We start from the raw sequence: 18,846 nt of genomic DNA on the forward strand, positions 1-18,846 counted from the left end.
CCTGACCTGCACCAAAGGCTCTCCTGTCTAGGAGGTGCTCTGAACAACAAGCAAGGTACCACAGAAAACAAAGCAAACCGTTTAAAACCCTGAAGGGGGCGTATGAGTGCCGGCTAATCTTCACTGTCAGACTGAAGTGGCTTCCACGGACTGGCTCTGGAAGTCTTAGGAGACACACATCAGGGCGTGTGGTAAAGGTGTTTCTGACGATATTTAATTGACAGTAGACTCATCTTGAACATGGGCGGCACCGTCCCACAGGCTGGTGAGTAAAAAATGAAAAAGCACCAGCATCTGTCTCTTTCTGCCTACTTCCCTCCCGACTGTAGAGCCAGTAGGACCAGCTTCCTCACGCTCCTGCCGCCCTCCGCATCTAGACAATTCTCACCACCATGGCGGCCCAATCCCTCAAAGCATGTGCAAAAACAGCCCTTCCTTAAATTGCCTTTGTCAGGTACTGTTCTTTGAATGAGAAATGCAGCCCCATAAGCTTCCTGCCCCCATAAGCAAGCTCCCCGCCCCCATAAGCAAGCTCCCGCCCCCATAAGCTCCCTTGCCCCCAAAGCCCCCCCATAAGCTCCCGCCCCCATAAGCTCCCGCCCCCATAAGCTCCCGCCCCCATAAGCCCCCGCCCCCATAAGCTCCCGCCCCCATAAGATCCCGCCCCCATAAGCTCCCGCCCCCATAAGCTCCCGCCCCCATAAGCTCCCGCCCCCATAAGCTCCCGTGTTTGAACACTGGGTCCCACTTGACAGTGCAGTTGGGGAGGATTATAGAACTTTTAGGAAGTGGAACCTTGCTGGAGGAAGTGCGTCACTGGGGATGGGAGTTGAGGATTTATAAGGTGCCTATAGATGTATGTAGTGTATAGAGGAGATATGATAGCCAGGTTCCTGATCCTCCCACCATGCTCTCCCGCTGTGATGGACTGTGTTCCCTTTAGAGCTATAAGCTATAATAAAATCTAAGAAAGACTTTTAAAAGAAACTTTGTTTTTGTCTGGTATTTTATCACAGCAACAGAAAAGTAACTACTGCGCCAGGTGTTTTTGTCAAAGAAATGAGAAAAGTGAGAGACTCCAGGTGAAAAGACTGTGCCCCGCCCCACCGTGCGAGCAGGACTGGGATCCAGACTTGGTGGAGTGACTATGTTTTTAGTGACTGATCACCCTTCCAGGCTTCCTTCCTGGACGCAGACACAGACCCACAGAACTTACCACTTGCAGCAGGGCGAGATAGGCATTCCCCACGTTGTCAAAGTTGACCTGCGGGACCTTCCACGAGTAATTATTAATGTTACATTGGCTTCGGTTCGGAACTTTGGTAAAATCCAAATACGTATTTATGTCTGTCCCGTTAATGCACCTTCCAAACTTCCCAGAAAATAAATTTACTCCCAAGATACAAAATACGAGCCAGAAAATGAGGCAGACCAGCAAGACATTGAGAATGGCAGGTATGGCGCTGATCAGGGCGTAGACGACAACCTTGGGGAGACAAAACAAAGGAAAGAGTTACAAACAGGGCCACTCAACCTCTGTCTTCCCAGGGGAGACCCACTATGCAGGTCAGGGCCCCTAGAGTCCTTCTGTCTTTATTCTGAACCTCTCTCTCCTGGCCCAGCTTTCCGGTCATATGGCCACCAAGGATGACCTCCAAAGTGCCCTGTGACAATGACGCTAGACGTACGTGGGGCGTGTCTTTCCCTGGATTCAGGGAGGACAGAGCCCTTGGCTGTTTTGAGATAACCCATACCAGTCTTTTCCTTACTTCTCACAGTCCAGGCCCTGGTCTGGTTGGGTAGGACCCCAGGAAAGTCTTGATGAAAGACCGAGGGCAGTTAGCTTCTTTCAGTCCTGATAGCTGGGTTCCCACCCATCCACCTGCGCGTGTACCTTCATTCCTTCAAACTGGGACAGCGCCCGCAGAGGTCTCAGGGCCCGCAGAGTCCGGAAGGACCTCAAGCTTGGTAGATTCATGAGACTGAGCACAGACACCTGGAGGGGAGAGGCTGCCTGGTGAGGACGCCATGTCTAGTACAAATTGGCACATTTGTAATGTGATCAAACAATGCAAAACTTTCCCCACAACGGCTATCCCAGTTACATTGTTGGCGGAAATTAGAGATTTTTGATTTCCGACATTCTTCCCAACACACCTATCCCTTGAAAAAAAAATGGTTTTCAATTGAATGAGGTGTGCTCTCACTGTCACATACACTTCTGTGCTGGCTCATGAAATAAGTCTGTCATTATCTGCACATTCCAGCAACCCGGGCCTCTCCTGTGAGGCTCCATCTGTGTCATTTGCTTACCCTCACTTTTGGCTGTCATTTCCTCATGATTTGTATTACATATGTTATATATTATAGATAGATATTAATATCTGTCAGGTACTCAACAAACACTATGTCCTGGGGCCTGATTTGTCTTTATTTATAATTCCAGCATCGCTGAGAAGAAAGGTTCCACGTTTTAGGAGAGTCGGACTTACATATTTTTTGTGCTGCAGGTTCGCGTTTCTCTACTCCAAAATCATTATAAAAAATCATCATCTGGATTCTTTTTTTTTTTCTTTTCTTTTTTTCGGAGCTGGGGACCGAACACAGGGCCTTGCGGTTGCTAGGCAAGCGCTCTACCGCTGAGCCAAATCCCCAACCCCATCTGGATTCTTTTAAACTATTTTTCCATTTATCAATTTATTTATTGTGGGAGGGTGGGCATTGTATGGAGTTCAGAGGTCAGAGGAAACTTGTAGGAATTGGTTCTCTTCTTCCACCATACAGACTCTGGGGATTGAACTTGGGTCACTGATCAGGTGGCAAGCACCTTTACCTGCGGGGCTATCTCGATGGCCCCCATTGTATGTCATCCTGATTGATTTGTGTGTAATCTTGGTGGTTTTAATAAGAATGGCCCTCGTAGGCTCATATAGTTAAGTGCTTAGTCACCAGAGAGTGGGATTGTTTGATAGGATCAAAAGGATTAGGAGTTGTGGCCTTGTTGGAGGAAGTGTGTCACTGGGGTGGGCTTTGAGGTTTCCAAAACCCACGCCAGACCCAGTTTTGCATTCTCCCCTGTGGATCGGGATGTAGTTCTCAGCTACTGCTCCTGCTCCTACTGTAATAATAATAGACCAAGCCTCTGACACTGGTAGCAAGGCCGGGTTAAATGTTTTCTCTTACAAAGTCTGCCAGGGTAGCAGTGTCTCCTCACAGTGGTAAGACTGTGCCACAAATGAGACTAGAAGTTCGAAGGATCCCTTCCCTGTTTCAGGCATGGGACTGAGGAGCTGTGAAGCTGGGGTCCTTACCACAGCCTGTACAGTGTCAAGACCAATGCTGGGACTCGCCACAGGGTGCCTGCCTCCTCCAAGAGGCATAGGCACGGGCTTATATGTTTATTTTTGGCTGTTTATCTCTGTTCTTGGGTTTTGTTCTGTTTGCCTCCTCAGCGAGACTGTACTGGTATTGGGTTGGGTCTGCAGTCCCAGCAGACAAGAGGTGAGGCAGGAGAACTGGGGTTCCAGGTCATCCTCTGTTATACACAGTTTGAGACCAGCCTAGGCTACAGGAGACCCTGCCTCACAAACAAACAAACAAGGGTTACGCTTGCTCTCGGTTGGACAGTTTGCAGCTTCCCTCTTCTACTCCTCATGACAATTCGATTAATGTCGGATTTATTAAAACTTACTAAAATGTGCCTGTACAAACCACCTGGGGCTGCTGGTAATTTTTGACACTGACTTTAGAGCACTCTTTGATATATTTAGGGATTGCTGCTAGGTTCATACTATCTATTTTGACTCTGCTGAATTTATAATCTTCATTTGGGCGGTTTTTGTCTTTGTGGGTATGTACATTGTAAGGGAGCGTGGGAAGGTCTAAAGTCAAATCACTCTCCACTTTCGGTTTTGAAACAAAGTATCACTGAACCAGAGCTCACCAACCCAGCTCAGGAGCTCACCAACAAGCTAGCGAGCCTCTAATCACTACCTCTTCAGAGCTAGGATTATCCCGCTGTGATAGCCTGGCCTTTTGGTTGAGGTCTTCACGTTTGCACACCTGACACTCTGCCAACTGAAGCACCGCCCCACCCCCTTCCCTGCCTGCTTAAACAGAAGTGGAATCCATATGACGGTGTATTATGATGCACCTGTGAGAGCCTGCACCCTGGAGGGAGGCTTGCTAGGTCTGACTCTCAGCTCTGCTGCAGTTCCTAGCCTTTCTGGGTTGTTTTCTTCATTTGAATACAAGGAAAAGAAAAGTCCCTTCCACAGAGAGTGACTATGGCAAGTAGAAGAAAGAAGGCATTTGGCAGAAATGGCAGAAAACGTGGCTGTTGGAAGTTGTTTTTGTTTGTTTGTTTGTTTGTTTGTTTGTTTGTTTGTTTTCTCTCCAGACATAACAGGGTGCCATCTTGGGCTTTGTGCCTGGTAGCCATGGAAACTAGAGCAGACTGATACAGTGCTAGCCATGTCTATGGGCACTCCCTAGAGAGTGGAAGAAGGGAGACCTGGGAATCCCTTACCTGAGATCCTCCTCCTCCCAGCACAGGGGATCTTGGGAGATGCTAGAGTATATAAGAAGTGGAAGGTTGATTGATAGCAGGGCTCCTAGATGGGGCAGAACTCTGCCATGACACAGATGTTCCAAGTCACTCACAGTCCATGAGAAAGCCCAACAGACTCATCAGTCTCACCAAGTTGGACATGGAAATTGTCCTTTAGTACTGATGCCCATCTGGGATGAGTAGACAGATCTTAGCTGTTTCTCCTCAGGAAAAGCTAAAGCCAATGGTGGTACAGAGAAAGCCTCAGAATGTAGCCCACTGTTGCCATTGTTAACTTTAGCACTACAGCCCTGGTCACCACTGGTCTGCTCCATGTCCCGAAGCAGACTGTTAACCTGAGCTACAGGGTTCTTTCTCTGTGATGTGGCAGAGGCCAGGTTGGCAATGCCACTGAAGTCAGGATCTGCCTACTGGTCTGCTTTGAGAAGTCTTTAAAGATAAAAACTTTAAAGTTGGGTGGGGTGGGAGGTCTGGGGAGGCTGCTCAGCAGTTAAAGTGCTTTCCCTGCAAGCATGATGTCCAGAATTTGGATCCCCAGAACTCATGTAAATGTGGGTGGGCATGGTCTCACACCTGTAATTCTAGCCTCAGAAGGCACGGGACCCCTAGAGCATGCAGAGTAGCTGCATCAGTGAGCTCTGGGTTTGATTGAGAGCCTAGAACATGCCACATCAGTGAGCTCTGGGTTTGAATAAATAATAGAAGAGCAAGCACACACATTTGTACGCATACAAAAAAAAAACATGCATGCACACAGTACACCACACACATATGAAAATGGAAAAAGGAAAAAAGTTGGAAGGAGAAGGAAAAATAGAAGATGCCCGAAGTTCCTCTGGGTTGGACGCAAGCATGGTCCCGAAAGAGAAGTGGAGAAGGCCATTATGGAGACAGTTGGTCAGTGTGTTTACATGAGTATAAGAGGCAGGGCCCATGAGGGCTGGACCGCAAGGATGGACAGATAACAGTCAGCAGTACATACTGTAATGGGCGCTAGGATTATTTTGAGAGGCACCCACAGGAAGACAGGAAAGGCATCTTCCTTACAGTGCCCTGCTCTGATCCCTGCCCCAACCTGAAGAGGACACAGAGACAGTAAACTTACCACCACAATGAGGAAATCAAGCCAGCACCAGGCACTGGTGAAATACCTCCGGAATCCAAAGGCCACCCACTTCAGGATCATTTCCAGGAGGAAAATAAATGTGAAAATATTATCAGTACACCTTAGTAATTTCTCAACTTGGGGCCGGCTGGGGAGATTGACGTCTTCAAATATCTGAAAGAACAGAGAATAACCGTAGGCCAGGCTGAATGTTTGCAGAGCTCCTTGGTTTAGAACTTTTCATATTTTATTTTATATGGCTAGAAACTAGTCGGCGTCCTAGTGATAAGGTTTTGCTATAAACAGATTAAGGCAGGTCTTTTCCAATAAAACGGATCACTTGTTAAATGATATGGAAAGGGCTGGAGAGATGGCTCAGTGATCTGCAAGTCACACCACTTACACATAAACAAACATACATGACACATACACATACCATACACACATACACAAACACACACACCACACATACACACTATACATGCACACATCACACACATACCATACTACATACACACATACATACAGCATGCAAGCCATACCACATATATGTCACTCTTGCATATACAAACACACATACACAAACCCCCCATACACATACACACACATACACCACATGCAAGCCACACCACATACATATACACCACTCACACATAGACAAACAAACATACACACACATCCATACACACATACATACCTTACCAAGCCTTACCGAAAACACACACCATTCACACATAAACACACATACATGACACATACATGTACCACACATATACACAAACACACACATCACACATATACTCACACTATACATTCACATACACACCATACACATACCACACAAAACACACACACACACACACACTATAGATAATATAAATCTGTAACTGTTTTGTGACACACTGAAATCGAGAAGCTCTTGGTGAAAATTTCTTTGACTGTCAAACGTCCATTAAGTGTGATTATGGAAATGAGACCTGATGCTGACCTTTTTCTATGCTACATCCAAACATCTCCCTCAGTCACTGTGTGTGTGTGTGTGTGTGTGTGCACAAGAGTGCATGATTGTATGTGTGAGTGTGTGTGAGTGTGATTCTGCACAGCCTGTAGAGTTAGGGTATGATCTATCATTTCAGCCTTCATACAGTAAGAATGAAAGAAATGACAGAGAGAAGGGGCCTTGGAACTAACCCTGCCTGAGATACTTAGGAAAATACTGAAAGTACGAAGAAAACCAGTCCCATTTTAGGCACAAGGTAAGGTCACATCCTAAGGGAAAAAGAATTCATAAGAATTCATAAGAATCCGGGGTTGGGGATTTAGCTTAGTGGTAGAGCGCTTGCCTAGCAAGCTCAAGGCCCTGGGTTCAGTCCCTAGCTCTGAAAAAAAGAAAAGAAAAAAAAAAGAATTCATAAGAATCCAACCAGGGCTGGAGAGATGGCTCAGCCATTAAAGGCTAGGCTCACAACCAAAAATATAAGAATCCAACCAAACTCATTTCCACCTATCAAATAGAAAATAATCCTTGTGTTGTTTGATAGTAAAATGTCTCCCACAGACTTCTGTATTTGAACACTTGTGTTCCCAGCTGCTCCAGCTGGTTTTGGGGGAGTAGTCATTCTGGAACCTTTGGGAGGTTGGGTGAACTTGAAGTGTAACTCTTATAAACCTAAACTCACAAGTTTACAGGACAGTCCCACTTCCTCTTAGCACTCTTCTCTGCTTTCTGATCCCTGGTGTCGTGAACAGCAGCCCTACACTCCTGCTGTGTAGCAGACAGCCGCTCCTCACAAAGTTTGGCACTGTGAGCTAAAATATCCCTTCCTGGGTTGCTCATGTCATGGTTTTGGTTAGAACAAGGTGAAGAGTTGCAAACACAGCTCTTGTGTCTCCTCTCCTCCTAGTTCTCTTGAGCTTGGAGGAGGTGACACACTATGGGAAAGTATCCTGTTCCTAGGAGGCTGGGCTGAGCTCTTATCCCTGCTCACTACCCTTCAGCCCCTCCTGCTCTGAGCCCTTCACTTACAATCGTGGTCTACAAATGATCCCTGCACCCGTCTTCCCATCTGGACTCCATGCTCCTGGAGGCCAGGGACTTGCTTATCTAGATTAACTGTCTACAGAGGACAGGCAAATCTGGACAGCATTACAGGCTCACTTTCTCTTCAGGAAGCTTAGCCACAGACTAGCTAAGCAGGTCAGAGAGATACAATGAAGTTTCAAAGGCCTGCATGTCATACCAGGGCCAAGTTTGAATAAGAGGCTCTTGCCACTGCCATGTAATTGTCCAAACCCAGCCTTCTCAGAGTCTAACACCCACAAATCACCTTGGGAACTTGGTAACTGATCCAGTGGATTGGAAAGTGCTCAAGACTGGATGTTTTGAACAAGTTTTCCAATGGTGTTGAACCTTAATCTGTAGGTGTTGGTGATGGATGGGATTTTTCTTATTTTCCTTTTCATATACAGTGGAATGGACCATATCTTTCTCTGGGAGTTCTCTACGTGGCATGTTCTATTCTGCGCTGCCCAGCCTACACCTGTCTTTCAGAGAAGGAGTGAGGTCTCTTCCTACTGCTGGTAGGTCTCTCTGCTTGTGTCTTCTTTCCCTGACACCACAGATCTGTCTGTAACCTTCTGACAGCCTTCCTGCCACTCGGCACCATTTGTAAAACTAAAATAAATGCCACCGTGATAGTCATGACACGCAAGCATGGAGACTCACAACCAAAGTCCTTCAGGGAAGTTCCCAGGATGGTTCTAGAAAAACCTGCATTTTTGTGTGAGGAACAATTTCTGGTGTTGTTTGTAGAGCCTTGGGATTTATGCTAATGCCAGTCCGTGGGGAGCATGACCTATACTCCTGTTCTTTCCCTGAGAGGTCACATGGATACAAAGCATTAGACAGAAGACATGGGACTTAAGAACAAGGTACCTGGGTGGCATCTCTGTTTGCTACAATTTCGAAATGATCTGTCACTCCAAATCAGGAAAGTTTCTGTTCACTTAGCATGACCTACAGCAAGAGTTTAGTTTCATGTTTGAGCCTTCAGGGGATACAAAGACAGAAGAAGAGGGAGACAGGAAACTGAAGAGATGGAGATGAGGAAAGGGAACAAGATGTAAGTGACTTGGGAAGCTGGAGAGAGAGCAATAGTGTCGCTGGCAGGAGTGAGGAGGGGGCAGAAAGGCACCAGGGACCCTGACTCAGACTTACCTGTCTGCCTCAGTGGGATTTACACCCCTGCCTGGACCAGGAATAATCATGAACAGGACACAACGTCACCTTGTCCCTTAAGGGGCCACAAGTGATGGGAAGTATCAGAGACATTGGTTTTATCTGGATCTGTCCCTGGTACCCCTTCCTGTAATATCTTATCTTAGAAAGTAACACCATGATCTTCGGGGAAAGTGAGGGGAGGAACTGTCCGAAGGAGGAAGTATGTGGATGGAGCGGAGGGATCTAGGAATCCTCCAGAAATGCAGAGCAGGTGGGCAGGCCAAGTTCAAGGGCTAGACATCCAAAGTACTTTCTACAACTGGTCTGGGGTAGCCCCTTGACCAGGGAAAGCATCTTCAGAGTACGAATCTTAGTCTAGACATTGTGTGAAACCCTGCTCAACAAGGAAGTAGCAGTGAACACCTCCACTCCGCCATGATGCAGCGCCCCCAGCTGCCCAGCCGTTTCCCACAGACGCACCACCATGACGCAGTGCCCCCAGCTGCCCAGTTCCCACAGCCCGCGCCACCATGACGCAGGGCCCCAGTTGCCCAGTCACTTCCCACAGCCAGGCCACCATGATAGAGCGCCCCCAGCTGCCCAGCCGTTTCCCACAGACGCACCACCACGATGCAGCACCCCCAGCTGCCCAGCCACTTCCCACAGTAGCGCCACCATGACGCAGCGCCCCCACCTGCCCAGTCGCTTCCCACAGCCCGTCCCACCATGATCCAGCGCCCCCAGCTGCCCCGTTTCCCACAACCAGGCCACCATGATACAACGCCCCCAGCTGCCCAGTCTCTTCTCCAAAAGCATCCTTACCAGCGCTCCACTGCTCAGCAGGATGACAAAGATTATGAAACTCTCAAACCAGCTGTGCTTCACGATTTGGTAGCAGGTTTTCCGAATGTTCCACCACAGGACCCAGGGGGACTTTCTCTTGTCTGTTTTGTGGCATAGAAAGTGACAACTAAGGCCTGAAAGGAAACCTTTGTAGCATTAGTGTCTGGAGAGGATCTAGTTAGCCACCTGGCTTCTCATGCTTCTTCACGCCCCTTGCCTTCATGCCTCGTCCCTTTCCTCACCATCTGCTCTGATAGTGGATGCCCTAAGGACACCACACAGTGTCTGACGTGTTGGCCCAGTAAGCTCTCCAGAAGAGCTTTCTGGATACCCACTCTGTTTAAGGGGCTGTGTGGATGGAGCATACCTAAACCAAGAGTTTCTTGAAATTTCCTCTACTAGAATCTAATTATCTCATGATAGTGGTGTTGGAAATGAGGCAGTCACCCCAACCACAGAGGTACAGAGATCGCAAACCCCATTCAAAGGCTATGTGCAAAACCATGACCACTTACCCTTGGGAAAGCATCTATCTGGCTGCTTTTTGGGGGAAACTGTTTTCTGTAAATTTCTAAAGATATCATTCAGGTCAATTGTGCTGCATTCCGAGAGCATGCTCACCGAGTCAGACTTCTGCATGTGAGGACAGAGGAAAGAGACGTCAGTTGCCGAGATGGCCAAGCCGATGACCAGGCAGAGGCTTCGAGATATACGGATATGAGTACACACCATTCTTGTTGGGACTTTCTGTTCTCTACCGACCTTGCTTCAGGGGAGAATTATCTCACCTCCTGGGCTAAGGAGCAGCCAGGTACATGTGTGAACATTAGCTCAACCCTCCCCTCCAACAAATCATAGCTCTCGTAGGCTGCCAGTTAGAGTGGTAGATAACAAGAAAGCTATTCTACTGAAACTGATTTTCAGCTATCCCAACTTATAGAATAATAGGTTAGGCCAGTGGTCTGGCTGACTTAACCCTGTAGAAGACATTCCAGCGATGCTTAGAGACATATTTTTTTAAAAAAATAAAAGTGTGTGTATGTGTGTGTGTGTGTGTGTGTGTGTGTGTGTGTGTGTCAGGCCACAATATATTCCTAGGTGTTATGCTTCAGGATCTGGCCATCATGGCTTTTTTGAAACAGTCTCTCTCATTGGTCTGGAGATTAACAAGTGGGCCAGTCTGGCTGACTAGTGAGGTGAGTCCCAGAGATCTTCCTACTTCTGCCTCCCCAGTGCTGGGATTACAAGCCCCCACTACCATGCCTGGCTTTCTCTTGTGGTCTCTGGAGATCAAGCTCAGATCCTTATACTTGCTGCAAGCAATCTACCAAATGGCCATCTCTCCAGAACTAGAGACCTTTTTAATTATCATAGCTAGTGGGATATTCCTTTTTTTTTTTCTTTTTTCTTTTTTTCAGAGCTGGGGACTGAACTCAGGACCTTGTGCTTGCTAGGCAAGCACTCTACCACTGAACTAAATCCCAAACCCCAGGATGTCCCTGATATCTAGTACATGGAGACCAAAAGTTACCAATTGGCGTCCTAAAGTTCACAAGAAAGTTCACCCCAGTGGGCAGTTCTCTTGCCCCAAATGTTAACGTAGCAAAGCTAAAAGGCACTGACTCATACGCTTGTTTAAGGCTCTACCCTGGTGGTCATTTCTCCATTCATTCTGCTATTGCTCCACAAGCCTCATCTGGAGACTCCGTGTGGAGGAGTCGCATGCTCCTCCCAGCCATACCCCAGGACCATTACCTTTCGAGTACTCTGTATGCTTAAATGCGGATCTTCTTCAGAAAATACTTCCATTTCAACCCCTTGGTCATCCGGGCTAGTGAGCTGCTTGGTCTCTGGAGGGAGGTCACCGGCCTGACACACAGAAGCCCAGAGTGGAGTTAATATCACTCTGGACAGATCACTTGACGTAAAGGGAGTTTAATCTGTTCCTGAAAACTACTGAACCAAATAGGGACAGGAATGTACTGCAAAGTTCCTTAATCGCAACAGTAAATGGTTCCGGTGTAAGACTCAGCCTTTGCAGTTAACTCCGAGATGTGTGCGTGCGTGTGAGTGTATGCATGTGTGCATGTTTGTGTGTGCATGTGCGTGTGTATGCATGTGCGTGTGCGTGTGCGTGCGTGTGTGTGTGTGTGTGTGTGTATACATGTTTGCATGTAGAGACCTGAGGCCTTTCTGAATCGCTTTACCACCATACTTGAGTCTCTTGCTGAACCCAGAGCTCACCAATTGGCTAGACCAACTGGGCAGCAAGTGGTAGGGATTCTTGTCCCTGTGATCAAATCACAGGCACTTAGCAGCATTTTGTTTTGTTTTAATGCATGTGCTGGGGATCCAAATGCTTCACCCATTGAGCCACTACGCAGTAGCAACATGGAGATTTAAAATATTTTGAAATGCATGCATTCATCGCCACAATTTAGTAAAAAGTAAAATTCGCAATTACCGTGAATAGACAAAGAGTCAGAAAGATGAAAAGCAGTTTTTATCCTTTGAATATGGAGGGTTTCTTAGCAACTTAGCATGGTGTCACCTTGGTAGAATCTAGAATCACCTGGAGTGTGGACCCTGGGCATGCCTCTGGGGGATTATCCAGGAATGATAATGCAGATGGGAAGATGGCCCACTGTGGGCGGCACCGTCCCCTGGCTGGGATCCTGGACTGTGCAAGTGGAAGAAGGGAGCTGAGCAGCAGCATGCATCACTCTCTGCCTCCTGACCGTGGATGTCATGTGAGCAGCTGCTTAAAGCTTCTGCTGCCTCCTCTATGCCACCATGGTGGGCTGTACCCTGAGCTGTGAGCTGAGATAAACCTCTTCCTTTAGTTGCTTTTGTCAGAGCATTGCATCACAGCAACAGGACAGGAAGCTAAGACACAGAGGAAGTGAAAAGCATGAAGGAAAGCCAGGGTAGCACCTCGTAAAAAAACGGAAAGTTTGGCGTGGTGATCTGCAAGGGTGTCTAAAAGCAGCCTGCAGCGGCTATTCCTGGGTATCAACTTGACAACATCAGAACCAGTGATATATCGAACTGCGGGTTACTCCGTGGGAGATTTTCTGACACCTCCTATCATGCTGCAAACACAGAACTCATTAACCCTCCTGGGGTTAGCCTGGTGTGTCTAAGAACATATACATTTTATAAATGCATGTCCCTGAGCAAGTTCCCGAGATGACCATATGCTCCAACCACATCTAATGTGATGTGTGGGCCTTCCATACCTGAACTCCAGCACTATGTTGTGAGGTGGGTAGGGCACCGCCTTCACCACAATATTCCACATCGTCCTCTACCTCTGCGAGTGGGGCCAGCGGAGCCCCGGCCTGTCTGGTGTACAAAGCCGTGTCTGTATCATACTCCTTCCAGGGCCTCACATCCGGGAGGATTGAGTCTTTATTCTCACCAGCAAAGCTTTCTGTTGTCTCTTTTGGCTTTGGCGAGTTTTTCCTCCTGCATCTCTTGCAACAAAAACTCTGAAGAGCGTGCAGCATGAAGGAGAAGGCCCGGCGGAACCGATCCAGGGCTAGCTGCACTTTGGTTTTCCTGGTCTCTCCTTCCAGGCTTCCATCCTTCTCCTCGTTGCTGAAGGAATTGAGCAGCAAGGCAATGAAGAGGTTAAGCACCTGAGGGGAGTAGTAAGGGAAGGTTAGCAGAGGAAGGAGTGCTTTGAACCCCTAGAACAACCTTTCCCTCAAAGCTCAACCCAATCAAATGAGACGTCTCGCTCTCTCCCAACAACGCTCTCCTACACAGGAGGTAGCAAGACGGAGCCCGGGGAAAGAAGACAGACAAGAGACACAGAACCCAGACTCGGGAAGACTGAGACCATGTGTTCTCTTTCGTGAGCAGATCCTCTAAGGCTTTTTAATTGAGTGTGTATGTGGGTGCGAGTGTAGGTATCAGTCATGAAATAGAAAGACTACAAGATAGAAGACATGGTGTTTTTTTTTAAAGGGCAGCGGTAATGATGAACACATGTGACAGAGAGGAAAGGGTCCCACTGGGCTGAGAGGGCAAGAGCTCAGGAATATGGCTTGGCAGTTCAAGTTCAAATCCCCAGGACCCACAGAAATGCCAAGTGGGCATGGAAGCCCACCTGTGATGCCAGCCGCAGAGCTAGAGTTAAGATATCTCTGGAGGAAGCTGGCTAGCCAGACCAGCTCTGGGATTGACTGAGAGATCCTACCTCAAAGAACAAGACAGAAGAGTAGACATAATCTCAGAGCCTCTACACACCTCCAATGCACACACCCAGGTGTACACGTGTGCCTGCATATACAGGTGCCCACACACATATGGACACACTCAAGTGACACACCACATAGGAATAAGAAAAAACTCTACGTCACATATATAAATGTCACAATTTATTATGCTTTGAATACTAATTAATTTTTAACTTAACATTAGTTTTTATTTTTTACTCCTCTGTGTGTCTGTGTATGTCTGTATGTGCCTGTGTGAGTGTCTGTACATATGTCTATGTGTGTGTCTGTGTGTGTGTCTTTATGTGTCTATATGTGTGTCTGTGTGTTTGTCTATGTCTATGTATGTCTGTGTGTGTCTATATGTGTGTCCGTGTGTGTCTATGTGGGTCTGTGTGTGTCCTTATGTGCCTATATGTGTGTCTGTGTGTGTCTGTCTATGTGTGTCTGTATATGTGTCTGTGTATGTGTCTGTGTGTGTGTCTGTGTGTGTCTGTCTATGTGTGTCTGTGTAAGTGTCTGTGTATGTGTCTGTGTGTGTGTCTGTGTGTGTCTGTGTGTCTGCGTGTCTCTGTCTATGTGTAGGTGTCTCTGTGTGTCTGTGTGTGTCTATATGTCTGTATGTGTCTACATGTATGTCTCTGTGTGTATGTGTCTGTCTGTCTGTCTATCTTGGTATGCATACAGTGTATATAGCCAGGTGCTCACGGAAGGCACCAGAAGCTGGAGCTGTATACAGGTGGCTGTGAGCTGCCCTTCGTGGGGAAGTGTTTGAGGGTATGACTGGCTCTAGTCATAGATCTTCAGCTTTTCCAGGAGAATTCCTCTCCCTGGACCTTTGCTCAAGAAGAAACTCTGTACATCTAAGCCCTTCCTGAATCTTAAGCGGCCTTCTCAAGTACCACAGTGGTCAGTGGATCCTTTCTCAGGGCTCTCTTCCAACTCCCATTAGTGATGCCCTGGTTTCTGACCCTTGTGATGCTTACCAGCCTTGCAGATACCATTCATTAGGCACATAGGACAAAGCCATCCGTGTGGACAGTTACTTACGCCTGCCCCATGACCTTCTGCTTGTTCCTTACTCCTTTCTCCCTCCGTTTCCACCCCCCCCCCGTGTGTGTGTGCCATAGGGGGACATGTATAACCCAAGGTCAACCTCAGATTTTGTTCCTGTTGTTTTGTTTGTTCAAGCCAACATCTCTCCCTGCCTGGAGCTCACCTAGGCTAGCCAGCGAGCCTCAGGGATCACCCGCCTTCATGTTGCCACCATACTGTCACATAAGTGCCGGCCACCACGAGAGGCTCTTTGTTTCCATTCATTCTGGGATGGGATTTAGGTCCCTGTCTTTGTACATTGAACACTTTGCCATGCGAGCTCTTTGCCTCTTGTGCATGTTTTTAAGAATGAAAAGCTGTCCTGTGTTCCCCTAGTGTATACCTCTGTCTATCTTATCCACCAAACCGAGTCATACGGCCTTGCCTTAGCCCGGCGGATCTCAACGTGTGGGTCTCAACCCCCACAAGGGTCGTATATCAGATTATATCACTACTCAATAGCAAATTTATAGTAGCAATGAAATAATTTTACAGTTGGGGGCCACTACAATATGAGGAACTGTATAAAAGGGTCGCACGCAGCATTAGGAAGATTGAGGATGACTGTCTTAGCCAATCACTGATCAGGAGTCTTAGCCAATCACCAAGCATCAGGGGCGGGCTGGCCAATGGGCAGAGCCGGTGAAGATCACACCGCGTGTCTCCTGTGCTAAAGAGTTTTCGTCTCATGTCTATACCTTCCTCTGGTCAAAATCAAAATAATATTCTTTTCAGTTTCATTTTTACGTGTGTGAGTCTTTTGCCTGCACATGACTGTCCACGGTGTGCTTGCTTAGAATCCGAGGACTCCAGAAGAGGGAGCCAGGTCCCTGGAACAGGAATTACAGTCGGCTGTGAGCTGCCGTGTGGGTGCTAGGAATTGAACGCAGGTCCCCTGGAGGAGCCGCCAGTGCTCCTAACCAGTGAGCCAATCCCATAAAAAGGAGAATTTTTAAGATTTGATTGTCTCATACTTTGAATAACAATGGTCACTAGTGAAGTGTTGTTAAGAGACTGAGGAATGCTTAGCTCTAAACGGAAGTGCCCACCACACGCTGTCTCCGAGGCTCACAGATCATTTTGAGTAAAGACTTAAGACCCGGGAGCAGTGGACAAAGACAACAGGGAACCCGTGCCTTCCCGACACAGCCAGGCAGCTGCACACACAAACTCACAGCAGTTACGACGGCATACACCGTCCAGTGCAAACCCCAGCGGGACCAAACCCCAGCCTGAAGTCCCACCCTAGACAAGGGGAGATTTGTAATTCCTTAGCTGCCATAAAGGGGGGGGGGGTCAGTTTCCTTTAAAAGTTTTGCTCCTAGTAAATTAGCCACACGTCAATGGAAGACCACAGATCCAAGAGTATATAAAGATCACAAACTGGATTTGATGGGTTAAAAAAGAGAGAGAGAGAGAGATGTGAGTGCGGTAGGGTATGAATGAGATCAAAGCACACTGGATGAGAAAGCCCAGCAACTCACCACAAGCTTCCCGATCACCATGATCAGGACAAAGACAATGATGCACAACGGGGAGCCGTCCATATCCTGCATGCAGCCCCACATGTTCTCGATCCATTCCCCACAGAGGATGCGGAACACCACCAGGAAGGAGTGGTAGAAATTATCCATGTGCCAGCGCCGCCTGGGCCGCTCCTGGGTGGCGTAGGCAGTCTTGTTAAACTTGGTGCCAAAGAGCCGCATGCCCACCACAGAAAAGATGAAGACCACGATAGTCAGGACCACAGTCAGGTTTCCGAGCGCGCCCACAGAGTGGCCGATGATCTTAATGAGAGTGTTTAACGTGGGCCAGGATTTGGCTAACTTGAAGACCCTCAGCTGTGAAAACGGGGGGGGGGGGGACAAAGGAAAGTTACGCTCACACGTGCAGCGAGCTAGCTAGTGTGGAAAGCAAATGGTGACCCTCAACCCCAGCGCTTAACCTGCCACGCCTACCTGCGCAAGCTCTTAGGACTTTCAAAACCTGCCACGCCCACCTGCGGCATAGTCACCAGCTTCCGGTCTCAAGTTCTACTTTTTAATTTAAATCTTTTTTTTTATTTTTGAATTTTATGCATATTGGTCATCTGCCTGCAAGAGTACAACATCTGCGCAGTATTGGAGGAGACCAGAAGAGCGGGTCGGGACCCCTGGTACTGAATTTACAGACAGCTTCGAGCCACCGTGTAGGTGCTGGGAATGCACCTAGTCCTAACTGCTAGGCCATTTCTCCAGCTCCTATTTAAATCTTTTTAAAATTGCATTTATCCTTTTATTTGTGGAAACACACACACACAAAACATACCGACACATGCATGCCAATACACACACCTGTGCATGTGACACACACATAAAACTTTTAAAAATCATTTTTAAGAAATCAACCTAAACTAGCTGGGGGTGGCAGCCCACATCTGTAATCCCAGGCCTTGGGAGGGAGATTGGGAAATAGAGGCCAACTTGGGCTATCTAGAGAGGTGGATGAATACAAATTTTGTCCTAGAGTTAAGATGTGACGAATTAAGATTTGGTCCAAAATAATTGTTGAACCTATTCAATTTTTTTTTCCTATTCAGGGTGTTAGGTTACACGGTGACATAAGAAAGTGGGGCCAGGGCCAGATGTGGTGGCACATGCCTATAACCTCAGCACTGGGAGACACAGGCAAGTAGGTCTATAGGATTACAGCCAGTCTGCACTATACAAGGAGAACCAGGCCAGCCTGGGCTACATAGCAATACCCTGTCTCAAAAAGAAAGAAGAGAGAAAGGAGGGAAAAGAATAGGAAAGGAAGAGGAGGGGAGGGAAAGGGAGGGGAGGGGAGGAAAGGAAAGGAGGGGGAAAGAATGGAACAAGTGAAATGGCTCAGTGGACAAAGGCACTTCTTGACCTTAGTCGGAACCCCAGGATCCACAGGGTCGGAGAGAGCATCAATTCCTACAAGATGTCCTGTGACACTGCACACATACACACATGCACTCACACGCATGCGCACGCTAAAAGTAAGTTTAAGACGTAAAAACGAAACGAAAGAAAGCGCCTTACCACTCTGAGGGAAGCCAAGAAAGACCTATTGTTATCAGACAGTGTGTTGTAGAGCACATCAGCGAGACTCAGGAGGGCCACGATGCTGTCAAAAACATTCCAGCCGTGCCGGAAGTAGTGGTAAGGGTCGAGCGCGATGATCTTGAGACACATTTCTGCTATGAAAATTCCCGTGAAAACCTTCAATGGGACAAAGGACAAGAGGAAGTTAGCTTTGCTGAAGGACGGTCTGAGGGACCCACAGTGGTTCCTGTGCATGGTGGCCAAGGCCAACCTAAGGTCCAGGCACAGGGCACACACAGGCCCAGACGCCTCACTGCACTACCACAGCTGCATCCACCAGGAGGCGCTAAATGGCAGGTCTGCTGACTGCAGGGGCGGGGTCTGTGCCCCCGACACCCAGATCCTGCCTCTAGCTACATTTCTGCTTTAAACTGCTTTTATTGTTAACTTCTTATGATATCATACAAGGCAATGTGTTAGGTAACATTTCTCTACATAATGTCATATACTCTTCTTGTTCATTTTCCTTCCCGCTGCCCTCCCCCACACCCACTTCCCTCCCCCATTCCTCCCGCTCGGTCTCGCTAGCCCCCCTCCCCAAGAAAATACATAAAGCTGGAGAGTTTCCTTATTTTAAAATTTAAAATGTATGGATTGGCTTGTTTTGGGTTTTTTTCAGTTAAGAGAAGTGGAACTTTAGAAGAAGGTTGGATATTAACCCATTAATCCATTAATTAGAA

At 47.6% G+C, this 18,846-nt stretch overlaps 1 protein-coding gene across 2 annotated transcripts in view; it reads right to left on the reverse strand.

Moving 5' to 3' along the window:
* Positions 1-18,846, reverse strand: part of Scn11a (sodium voltage-gated channel alpha subunit 11) — a 72,212-nt gene that overhangs the window by 15,598 nt on the left and 37,768 nt on the right. For both annotated transcript variants that reach the window (XM_032911129.1, XM_032911130.1), the window contains 9 exons: positions 18,104-18,283; positions 16,541-16,897; positions 12,978-13,379; positions 11,494-11,607; positions 10,254-10,371; positions 9,718-9,872; positions 5,676-5,849; positions 1,895-1,996; positions 1,217-1,486 (listed from right to left, as the gene is read on the reverse strand). In XM_032911129.1, the coding sequence (XP_032767020.1) occupies positions 1,217-1,486; positions 1,895-1,996; positions 5,676-5,849; positions 9,718-9,872; positions 10,254-10,371; positions 11,494-11,607; positions 12,978-13,379; positions 16,541-16,897; positions 18,104-18,283 (1,872 nt within the window). The remainder of the gene's footprint in view (positions 1-1,216; positions 1,487-1,894; positions 1,997-5,675; positions 5,850-9,717; positions 9,873-10,253; positions 10,372-11,493; positions 11,608-12,977; positions 13,380-16,540; positions 16,898-18,103; positions 18,284-18,846) is intronic.

This window comes from Rattus rattus, chromosome 8 (assembly GCF_011064425.1).
Source record: "Rattus rattus isolate New Zealand chromosome 8, Rrattus_CSIRO_v1, whole genome shotgun sequence".
Lineage (NCBI taxonomy): Eukaryota > Metazoa > Chordata > Mammalia > Rodentia > Muridae > Rattus > Rattus rattus.